This window comes from Engraulis encrasicolus, chromosome 18 (assembly GCF_034702125.1).
Source record: "Engraulis encrasicolus isolate BLACKSEA-1 chromosome 18, IST_EnEncr_1.0, whole genome shotgun sequence".
NCBI lineage: Eukaryota > Metazoa > Chordata > Actinopteri > Clupeiformes > Engraulidae > Engraulis > Engraulis encrasicolus.
The window spans coordinates 21,780,304-21,792,803 of record NC_085874.1 but is presented as its reverse complement, the minus strand read 5'-3'; the positions used below and the strand labels follow the sequence as shown (position 1 = coordinate 21,792,803).

The 12,500-nt window shown below is 42.6% G+C and overlaps 1 protein-coding gene across 1 annotated transcript in view; it reads left to right on the top strand.

Annotated features, from left to right (window-relative positions):
- The window catches only part of LOC134468828 (ATP-binding cassette sub-family C member 12-like), a 50,281-nt gene that overhangs the window by 22,150 nt on the left and 15,631 nt on the right, over positions 1-12,500 (top strand). Inside the window, 3 exon segments of the mRNA XM_063222713.1 lie at positions 7,029-7,132; positions 8,655-8,819; positions 11,926-12,152. Of these exon segments, the coding sequence (XP_063078783.1) occupies positions 7,029-7,132; positions 8,655-8,819; positions 11,926-12,152 (496 nt within the window).

The window sequence follows — 12,500 nt, the reverse complement described above, 5'->3', positions numbered from 1 at the left end:
CCTCAAAACCCCAAAATAACCCAGCTAAACCCAAATATTACGGTAGTAGTTACTGTAAGTGTAGTATGTTCACACTCTGTCTGCTGTGGCCTAATGGTCTTAGGATCAGACTGGGATCAGATTGTTGCAGGTTTGAATCCCACCCTTACCAGGATCTCCTTACACCTGACCACCCAAAGATGCAATGGAATGCCCTTGAGAAAGAGAGAGAGAGAGAGAGACTTTATTAATCTCCAAGGGGAAAATGGACTACCACCTGGTCATACACACAACACATAACAGGAAGACAGCAGGAGCCTTGCTGCAGGGACTGTAACCGATACCAAAAATACTGGATAAGAGAAAGATAACGCAAGCCACGCCCACTCAATGCAAAAGCGTGGGCTCAAGTTGGGTCTCCTAAGGGGGCGTTGTCCCCGCCTTCTTCTTCTGTTTTTGAGGTGTTTGCTCAAGACGTGCGCTACCGCCATCTACAGCGCTAAGGGGACTTGATTTATTCTCAACCTCAGGACTCCGAAGGTCTCCTAACCGAAGGTCTCCTAAAGGGGCGTTCACCCGACATAAAGTGGATACCGGAAAAGAAATAAAATGACGCTTCTTGTTAGATCCACCTTCTTTGCCGATACCCAGTAAGTGACTTTGCATAAGCGTGAAAGTCCAACTGGGAAACTCCACCTCCCATTGTCAATGTGACACAGCACTCCACAGCACTCCACAGCACACAACTGTTCACTGCACACTGCACACAATGAAATTGCATTTATGCCTCACCCATGCAAGGGGACAGCCCCCAATGGCGGCCCAGGGGAATAGTGCAGTGGGATGGTACCATGCTCAGGGTATCTCAGTCTTAGAGGGGAGAGCACTGGTTTATTACTCCCCCGGTGAACGCGATTTCCTTGGGTTGCTGTTGTTCCTGGAACGACATTGCAAAGTTGGCCCTGACATCTGGTCTTCTGCAGTAGCCTATCGGTTAAGATCAGTTAGCCTACATGCAGAAGTGGCATGCTATTACAAAATACACAGTAAAAACTTACAAGGATTTCAGAGTAATTTACTGTGAAATCTCACAGTTAATTACTCTGATGTTCTGGTACACTATGCTACTGTGATGGTCACACGGCACACAGCAAATTAGTTTGAAATCATTGTATCACTTGCCATTTCTCACCTAACTTGCACATCACAGTATTTTACTGTGCTCTTCAAGGATAACCAGCATGCCAAAGTGATAAACTAGGAAACATCACAGTAAACTACTGTGTGGGCGGAGTATCTATTGAATAATTAGTACATTGGGGCACAACTTCAGTCATAGACAGGTTGGGCTCTTCATTATAATCACACCTTTCATTGACATTTTCAGCAAATTATTTCATTCTTAATGTCTTGTGGTATACATGTATACACCCATCATCAGTTGACTACGTTTTCCCCACTCTCTGTCAAATAACAGGAGACTGAGCTTTTATATATTGGGAGATATACATGACCATCTTCATGACGATGGGAATATGGTCATTTTTCTTGTGTACCACTTTAAATAGTACAACCCCTACAATAAACACAGAATATAACAAGGAGTAATATTTTGAAGCACACTTAAGATATTCCTTCCAGATGAATGGCTCTCCATAAGTGCATTGCATGATGGGACACGATCTGAAGCCCATATGTCCTAAGCCCCTCCCCCTCAGGTTGTACATATTGACATGAGGAAGTGAGAAAAAAGGAGATGACCAAGCATGGGAAGACATGTAGTAAACAAGAAGTTGATGACTAAATAGTTTGCTGTAAATGTCCATGAAATGTCTGAAGGCCCAGGTTGTGCTATGTGGCAGCCCTGGCCTAATGGTTAGGGAGGTGGACTTAACACATTCAATACCAGCCGTTTTTTGGAATTCAACCGTAGACTCCCAGCCAATTTCATCATTTTATGTCATTTTTTGAACACCCACCGAATATTTTGTCTTCAACCCACAGACACATGTCAGGGCTTGTTCGAAAGCCCAAGGACTCAGCTGTCTGTATATTTTTACGGTTTGTTTGTAGCTTGTTCCATTCCGAAGTTATTTCACTTTAAGCGCGCACTGGTTTAGGTAAAAATAGCGATTTTGAACATTCGAACTGAGATAAAGCCTTTTTTGTCACGGGTGCGCTCTGACTCTCCGAGTTTAAATTGCGGGTCTAAATGCATTTTATCGCCCAAAGAACAACTCCAGTAGCTTCCAAGTAAACTATTTTGGTGCAAAAATCACCTGGTCAGACAGTTCAGAGCATCTGAAATGCTAGCTGGCTAATGTCACTTGACTGGCAGTTTTCGTTCTGTAGATAAAAGTAGATGTGCCAAAGTACTCACCCAAAAGTAGGTTACTTCCTGCTGTGTTGCATGCTGTTTTTCATTACAACCTTCCATTTTACACCTATCCTGATGGCAGCAAAACTCATAATCCTTCCATATGTTTAGGAATAGGCTAGCTAGCAAGGTAAGTATGTTTTGATTCTACAGCCAGGAAGTACTCGAGACATGACGTGACGTGATCAGGAAGTGGTTTGACTGGCTATAATAAAACTCAAATACTGTGTGTAATAAAATGCACAGATGATGAAATATCCAGATCCTGACTTTGTAGGAGTTTTGACTTTGTAGGAGCTTTGACTTTGTAGGTGTTTTCATGATCTATGTCAGTTCTGTTCATCACATTATTACGAAAATCACACAGAATGTGCATTAGAATGTGTAGATTCATAATCCAATAAAAAAATGTAAAAACGTAATTTTACGGTTTGGGAGCCAACGTTTGGGAGGCAAAACGTATTTTTACGTGACTTGGTAGTGAATGTGTTAAGTTCAGTGAGTTGCAGGTTCAAATCCCTCCAAACCCTACATTGCCCTAGGGACATCAACCAATATTGTATATTTGTGTATCACTTTGAGTAAAGGCGTCAGCCCTCAACCCAACTGACATGCCTTCCCATTGAACTTTCGCCCACTTCAAGTGTGTAACAATATCTTACTGTGAACTCACAGGGAGTTACTAATTGCATTCATTTCACAGTAACATACTGTGAATTCGTCGTATCACAGTTAACTACTGTAAAGGCGTCAACCTTCAACCCAACTGACATGCCTTCCCATTGAACTTTCGCCCACTTCAAGTGTGTAACAATATCTTACTGTGAACTCACAGGGAGTTACTAATTGCATTCATTTCACAGTAACATACTGTGAATTCGTCGTATCACAGTTAACTACTGTAAAGGCGTCAACCTTCAACCCAACTGACATGCCTTCCCATTGAACTTTCGCCCACTTCAAGTGTGTAACAATATCTTACTGTGGGTTCAGTAGAAAATACTGTGAACTCACAATGAGTTACTGGCTACTAATTGCATTCATTTCACAGTAACATACTGTGACATTCTGCCATAATTTGTTACTGTGAAATCCAGAGAGACTTTTCGTCATATCACAGTTAACTACTGTGCTGTTATAACAGGTGTTTCGTGGCTCTAGGCCATGATTGGGTGCACTATGTGGCTGCCTTGGCCTAATGGTTAGGGAGGTGGACTTAAGATCAGAGAGTTGCAGGTTCTAATCCCTCCTAACCCGGCATTACCCTAGGGACAGTAACCAATGTTGCATTTCTGTATGTCACTATGGGTTGCTCCTGGCCATGATTGATTGTAATTACTAATTGTCAGGCCTAATTAGAAGAAGGTATATGATTGGAAATGTTGCTGGTTCTGCTTCCAATAAATTAAGTTGCAACCAATGTGCTACACAAACACTTTCTTAAGTTGGCACCTGCTAATGCCTTTGTCTTGGATGTGCACGCCAAAACTCCAGCATCCAATTTTAAATCAGAATATTGCCACCTAGTAAACAAAATTAGGCTATCTTGTGAAGTGCCATTGCACAATTGAAAGTCAAATGCTGCATGACATGATTGACATTGCCTACCATCAACCAGGAACAATGGTAGTGCCCAATCAATCTGTCAATTAGTACCTGACCTCACTTGAGTACATAGGACTGTTACAAGTTCATTGAATTACTACCTGCAGCTGCCACATGCCTGATTACTCTGGTCACATGGTTAACTTTCACCTCTATAGAAACTCAGACTGTAACAATGCTTGAGTTGCTTGCCTAAATGACTGGTTCGCTGGCTCTCTGTCTGGCTTGTTGGTTAGTGAGCTAACTGACCAACTGACTGTTTGTTGGCCAGCTGTTTGGCTGGCTAACTGACTCTTTTGGTTGACTGGATGGCTGGTTTGTTAGCTGGCTAGCCATACAACTGACTTGTTTGTTGGCTAGTTGGCTGACTACCTGAGTGTTAGTTGGTTAGTCGGCTCTTTGGCTGGCTAGCTGACAACTGACTCTTTTGGTTGGCTGGTGGACTGGTTTGTTGGCTGGCTAGCTATTTAGTTGGTAGTGAGTATTATGGTATCAGATATCCTTTTTGGTGTGTTGCTTACTTGATTAAGAAATTTCAGATTTGTCTAATCATGCTCAACCAGAGTATTCTATGCACACTGGTTAATGTACTATCATCCAGGAGACTACAATTTTCAAATGGTAATAATATTGCACATATTGCAGATACTTGAGTATTAGGGCCAGGAATCGATCCAGATTTGCTGGATCGATTCGATTTCGATCCAGAGGGCCACGATTCGATTCGATTCACGATTCGATTCGATCCGATTCGATATCGATCTATTGTATTGTTGGATTGTCACTTTAACCCATTCATGCATCTTTTAACAACTACAAAAAGCATCATATGAGTGTAGTGAGTGTAGTGTAATGTAATGATGCATAAAACTAGGCTATATGAATGTATATGGCCTATAAAAACATATAGGCCTATATCAGCTTCAGCAGCCAATACAAACATGAAATAGTCCTACCTTGGTATGATAGAGGTGGGAAACTTGGTATGAGAAAGAAAGGTGGTAGGCCTAAATAAATTTAATAAATGCAATAAATAAATGCCTTAGGCCTACACCATGGCATTCAACAGACTATGCATGATGAACCTAAATAGCCTAATTAATATAAATAACAATCCATAAACCGCCAATATAATCTCTCAGTAACACATACTGCTACAGACGAAACCACAGCATAGCATTGGCCTATAGAACACACGCAGACAGACCGTTTGATTGACAGGTCAGGGAGACCGTGCGCTTCCCTCTGGTGGGTGGGCGTTGAGTGTTGACGGTGGGAAAGTGGTGAGGAAGTGTTTTTATGCAAACGTTTGATATTGTAGATTGATTATAGGTTATCTGTGTAATGGGACATTATTAGTGGATGTCGCACTGGTAATCTAGCGCTGAGAAGAGATATCGCTGAAATCTGATGCTGCTTTAGAGCTGTGGATATTTCTCAGTCAACCGTGGAGATGGGCACTAAAAAATCGCTTTGACGCAAATAAATAAAGAAATTCAGAAGCAGTTAACGTAACGCAGCTGTTAATCTCAGTAATTTGATCCTTTCCCACCACGCTCTCTTATCTGTATGGGTGCATGCTTGTGCACGCGTGTGAATGTGAAAAGCACCCTTTCGTCTCCCTTGCCATCCTCGCATTCGGAGGCTAAATTAGAAGGCGGGGATAATAATTTCTCCTAATTTCAACAGCCTACAAATCATCTACTTTGTCATCCAATTAAAATTCGTCACTCCATCCCAACTCAAAGTGTCTTCCTTCGCTGTTATTAAAAGAAGAAGCGACGGCATTTTTAGGTTTCAAATGAATGGAACCAGTGCGTGTAGCCCACAATGGTTTGTTTGCCGATATTCAATCACATTTTGGGTTCGTGTTTTTTGTCAATAACACTACTCGGAAATGTATTTGAACCTATTATAGCGTGTTACACACGAAATGCCCCGTGTTAATGCAGACAAAGTTCTTCTGGCTATTATAACTTTGACAGACGAAATAACAACAATGCTGCGCAACGCAACTGCAGGCATTTCCGAAAGCGGTGTAATGTAGCTCCTGGCGGGCCGCGGGAAGGTTGCACTATGCATAAAATAAATCCATGAATAGTCGAAAGTAAAAACTGCCACTACTGTCAGGAAAAGCCCCCGTGTATTTGTGCATGAGTGCTATGTTGAAGAGAGCTTCCGACGCGGTTGAGAATATAGGCTAGGGATGGGCCTCCGCAAAAAAAGATCGATCCACAAAGTTTTGGATCGATATCGGATTTTTCGGACGTGAATCGATATTGGATCGTGGATCGATTTTTTGAACACAGCCTTATTGAGTTTCTCTGTGGTTATGGATAGTTCGGTCTATCAATTCAATAGAGCAGTGTGATGCACTGGTTCCATGCCACAGTTGTCTCAGTCATGGTGGGGAATGGGAGGTGCCACAATAACATGGTAGCTACCTCTTTTGTGGTGATGAATGGAGGGGCGGGATCATGGTAGTGTGGGTAGGGTGACAGTAACTTACTGTGGTGTGGCCACAGTAAACTACTGTGAGAAGATCACAGTAAACTGTGAGGATGGCCACAGTAAACTACTGTGAAATGAATGCAATTAGTAGCCAGTAAGTTCCTGTGACATCACGGGAATATTTTTTACTGTGTACTTTATTCACTGACAGGTTAAGTTTTGGAATATGTTTTGGTATAGGCATAATTTGGCATTGTTGTTAGGTTGGTGTATACATTTTCACTGATGGCTATGTTTAGGAATTAGTTTTGATTTAGGCACAGTTCCACATCGTAGTAGCCACAACCAGAGTATAACCACCGGGACGGCACTTGGGATGCCCGTTAATTTTTGGAATCAGACAGAATATGCCAAAGTTAAACAGATGTTGATCCAGGGCCAACTTTGCGATGTCGTTCCAGGAACAACAGTAACCCATGGAAATCGCAGTCACCTTACTCCCCCCACCCACCTGGCGGGTCCGGAGTCGAACCGGCAACCTTTGGGATGCAAGCCTGACGCCCTAACCGCATAAGCGTTCAGTGTAATGTAATGTGTGTTTGTGTCCACTGTCCAGGCTTCTTCCCGCTGTCGTTGGTGTTTCTGGGGTTCGTGCTGCTTGTGGGGACGACGGCCTTCAGCGACTGGTGGCTCAGCTACTGGCTACAGCAAGGATCAGGGGTATGCACACACACACACACACACACACACACACACACACACACACACACACACACAAAAACACACACACACACACACACACACACACACACACACACACACACACACACACACACACACACACACACACACACACACACACACACACACACGTGTGCATACAGCTGGTATCCTAGAGGGGTTAGACAATGAAACTGAATTTTGAGAAAGTTTCATGGCTTAAGTGGACCAGCCTGTTTGATTGCACATTGCACTAGGGAGGTTCAATTAGCAGGGTAAGAACACAGTTTTGCTCAAAATTTTGCAATGCACACAATATTATGGGTGACATATCAAAGTTCAACAAAGATGAATTCTTTGTGTGTTTGTTGCTGGTGCATCTTCTTTGACTGAGACAGCAAGTCTTTGTGATGTATCGAGAGCCACGGTATCCAAGGTAATGGCTGCATACCACCAAGAAGGATGAACCACATCCAACAGGATTAACTGTGGACGCAAGAAGAAGCTGTCTGATTTCTCTGAAAGTGATGTTTGGGTGCTAGCCCAGACTGTATCCAAAAAACATGAAACCACAGCTGTCCAAATCACGGTAGAAACAAATGTGCACTCAGCTCTCTTGCTTCCACCAGAACGGTCCATCAGGAGCTTCACAGTAATAATAGGAATAATAAGTTGAGTCAACTTATTAAATTACTACTTTTTAGAGATGCACCGGATCCTGATTTGTAGGATCCTGCCGGATACCGGATCCACTGCTTAAGATCCTGCCGGATCCGGAACCAGATACCGGATCCTACGAAAAGGTTGAAACACATAGCCTATTCACACACGTGGGCCCTTTTTTTTATCACATTGGCTCAAACTATTTTGACTGAAAAGCCTCGGCTATCCTGGAACCTGATCCTGTGAAAAACCCTATTATCCTGCCGGATCCGGAACCGGATCTTGGATCCGGTGCATCTCTACTACTTTTACATCTGTCCGACATTAGGATAATCCAATGGTAGACCTCCTTGGGATAATCATGTGCCTCACTTTAGGACAACACCTATCCAAAAGTGGGACACTTATAATAATATGGTTTAAAGTGAAATATTACCATATATTATAACACTATACATTATTTCCTGATGAACATATTACCTACAGGCCTACCTACCTAACAAATTTAGACAAATCGTGACAATGTTGTTTTCATTAGAATTGATTAATAGCCTAAAGACAGACTTGGACAAAATGTATATAATTGACCATTTAATGGATCACCCAGGGTCCTTCCTCATTGAGGGTACACACTGACAGTAGTCACTTAGTAGGGAATGTACTTAGTAGTAGACAGGGCTCACTCACACTCACCAAAGGCTCAAAGTGGCTAGTCAGTGTTCTTTTCTACCAGCTTATGGCTGGTTGGATGGTCTCAATTTAGAGCCATGGTAGTAGGATTCTCAAGTCCACGTTCCAGTATGTAATTGTGTGCGTGTGCGTGTGCGTGTGCGTGTGTGTGTGTGTGTGTGTGTAACAGAATGGCACAGGCAGCATCACAGACAACCCTGACCTAGACTACTACCAGCGTGTGTACAGCCTCACCACAGTGGCCATGCTGGTATTCAGCATCATCAAGGCATGCTCCTACACACAGGTCACGCTGCGGGCATCCTCAACGCTACACAACGCCATGTTTGACAAGGTGACACAATCATAAACAAACAGATCACATGCCGTACATGTTGCAGCGAGGGGTGAGATGCTTTCTGTCTCTTCATAATTATGTAAAATGCTTATCATACTGTATACATATGTACTGTATGTCTATACTATACTATAGTGACAACAGAGGGTATTCTAATCTACATTGGTGCTAATTTATTCTACTGTATTCTACTGAGTTCTGAGTTCTACACCATTCTATTTTATGCTACTAATACACTCAAATTTGCTCTCTATTCTGCTGCTGTGGCCTTTTTCTACTTTATTCTATTCTATTCTATTCTATTCTATTATTTTCTATTCTATTCTATTCTATTCTATTCTATTCTCTGTTCTTTTCTGTTATACTGTACTCTATTGTGCATTGTACTATATTCTACTCTACTTAATTCTACTCTATTGAATTCTATTTTACTGTATTCTACCTGCATTGTCTTCTATAATACTCTACTGTATTCTGCTCTATTCTATTTTATTCTATTCTATTCTATTCTATTATGGTTCGGAGGAGATTCACCAATGCCATTTGAACCGTGACATCCATCCAGTTGTCCACCCGAAGTGTTTTCTGCCTTAGGCTTACCTAAGGCTTGCCCGGGATCCATATGCGGTTGTGCCAAGCTATCCGGAATAGAACATTGAATAACTCGGTAACTCTGCTGATGTAAGCCTAAGACATAAAACACTTCGGGTGGACTACTGGATGGATGTCACGGTTCAAATGGCTTTAGGGTGAATCTACTCCGAACCATCACTTTAACTCTACTCTACCCTACAAAAAGGTTTACCACACAATTGTTTGACTTTGGTCATTCATTCGGAGTGAACAATGCGTTTCCCCTCTGTGCTTCATCAGGTTTGCCTGAGTCTGATGCAAACCTGATGACGCACAGAAGCGAAACACATTGACTTTTGTTCATTTATTCAGAGTGAATAATCAAGTGTGTGGTAAACCGTTTATCTGGGGCGTCGCCAGACCTATTTTACAGGGGCAGGTGTGTGGATATTGATTTGCTGTGCCCTGGTAAGAGTTTCACAAAAACAACAACCTTGCTACCTTGGAATTTTGCTCAAGTTTAGCATACAGAATAATCTACAGCAATATTTCTCAACTGGAACAGTCTTGGGACCCACCATTTTCGAATCTCATTCGGTCGTGACCCAAATTTTTAGCGACACTCGAATGACTGGTTGCACGCTACTATCTCGCATTAACATTCTGATTTTATCTATGACGCCAGATGGCACAAGTTCAATCGCTTATCAAAATAAAAGTTGTAAATTGTTGCAGGAAAAGTTGGATGTTTTTTTTGTTTTGTTTTTTTTAGCGAATCAATGAATTACGATTTTTTTTTTACACCATGGCTCTGTGACCCACCCATGACCCCTCCGTGACCCACTTTTGGGTCGTGACCCACCAGTTGAGAAACACTGATCTACAGAATGCGCAAAAAGCACATTACAACATTACTTTTTTTAAAAGTAAGGCATTACACTACTTTTGCATTACTTTTAGTTACTTTAGCCAAAATGACTGGAAATAAGGATTTGGCAATCTACAGTGCAAATCTATCAGGTGGCATGACTTTCACCTGCCATGCACAAGTCGTTTTGGAAGCCTGCATGACTGAAAACCAACATTTTCAGGAATTGCGTCCTACCCACATACAGTACAACTTGATTCACCAATACAATGATTAATCCTTTCTCTTCTTACCACACCTTACCATGCACACCAGCTGGTTTTTTTTATCTATTACGGACGCATACAGCACAGGCTCCGTTGCACTTGGCTGAAACATAAAGCCACCTCATTGCACTACGAGTTTGAAAATTATTATTGATAAAAGAGCAGATGCATTGCTACAGTAGGCCCATTTTGAATATTAATTACAGCACACCGGGCAAAATGTCTCATCAATGAACGAAATTATAGGCGAAAAAAATGATTGCGAGGAAACCAGCCAGTCAGTTTGCAAGCTCGTGGCTCGCCTGAATCATGTGACTTCGTGCGGAGATCAGTTTGTCACTCACTCACAACTCACAACAATAGCTATTCTTTACGCTCGCTCAGTCAGCACCGCGGCCAGCATATTCTGCGACTTTGCGCAAACAACTATTCATGCAACTATTGCGCTGGAATTTACAGTGATAGGCTACAGAGTGATGCAACGACAGCAAGCATTTTCAATTTCCCTACTTTGACAGGCGAACATATATTTTATTTCAAATGGATTTATTTCAATTTTAGTGAACAAAAGTGAGGGGGATGCAACGTCGGATACCCTGCCGTGTCCCTGTCTCGTGCGAATGGGATGCATCCCCTCCTTTCCTGACTAATTTGGTGGTGCTATGGCACCTCTTCAAATCGTCAAATTGTTTGTAGACTACTGGCTACTGTCTACTGGCTATTGTCGACGTGGAAAGCGGTTTGGGTTTCAAGTACAGTGTGCATTTAACTGAAATGTTCTTGGCGTCCTTATTTTCAATGAAGTCAAAGTAGTGGGCATTCCCATCTCGAAAACGAGCAAGCTGGATCTTCTGGATCGGTCATCCTTTGTCAGCCTGTCATTTCGAGAGACGAAGCGTGAAAGAGGAAGCAATGTTCTGCGTGGAACTTTAAAATCTCTGCGCACCGCGGACGTAGGCCAGGCTATCAGATGCAATAGCTGATCTCGCCGTGATCCGCGAACATTGTATAAAGAAAACAAAATACCCACACAAAATTTAGGTGAAAAAATGCGTTGTAATGTGCAAGTTACTTGCATTGTAATGAGGACATATTACCGATTTTTTCCCCTGTAATCCGTTACATTACTGCGTTACTCGAAAAGGTAATGCATTACAGTAATTAGTTACTTTTGTAATGCGTTACTCCCAACACTGTAAATAACTGCATAAATGTTTTGCTTGCGTGCTCACATCTCTTATCTCTTGGTGCCCTCATATCTCTTGGTGTCCTACTGTGCCCCTGTATAGCATTAGGTCAGCTGATGCCCCTGCCGTTTACCAGCACCAATACACTGCACATGGATCCTTGAACTTCTGCCTGTATTCTAACCCTGCTATACTCCACTCTACTCCAGATCTTGTTCAGTCCAATGAGCTTCTTCGACACGACCCCCACCGGCCGTCTGGTGAACCGCTTCTCGAAGGACCAGGAGGAGCTGGACGCTGGGCTGCCCTTCAACATGGAGGTCTTCCTGCAGAACTGCCTGGTCACCACCTCCATCCTCATCACCATCGTAGCCGTCTTCCCCCTCATGCTCCTCGTCGCGGCCCTCCTAGGCCTTGTACTCACATCCTTACTCTAGTAAGTGTGTGTGTGTGTGTGTGTGTGTGTGTGTGTGTGTGTGTGTGTGTGTGTGTGTGTGTGTGTGTGTGTGTGTGTGTGTGTGTGTGTGTGTGTTTGTGTGTGTGTGTGTGTGTGTGTGTGTGTGTGTGTGTGTGTGTGTGTGTGTGTGTGTGTGTGTGTGTGTGTGTGTGTGTGTGTGTTCGCGCGCGCAGAGTTGCATGAAGTAGAAGAAGAAGTACTCTTACCAGGCTTGTACGAAATTCCGAATGGAAAGAATTTCAATTCAAAGTAATGTCATAATACAAACACTAGGTGGTGGTGTTCTATGTCCTTTCAATGGGTGGTGTAGATTAAATTCAAAGAAAT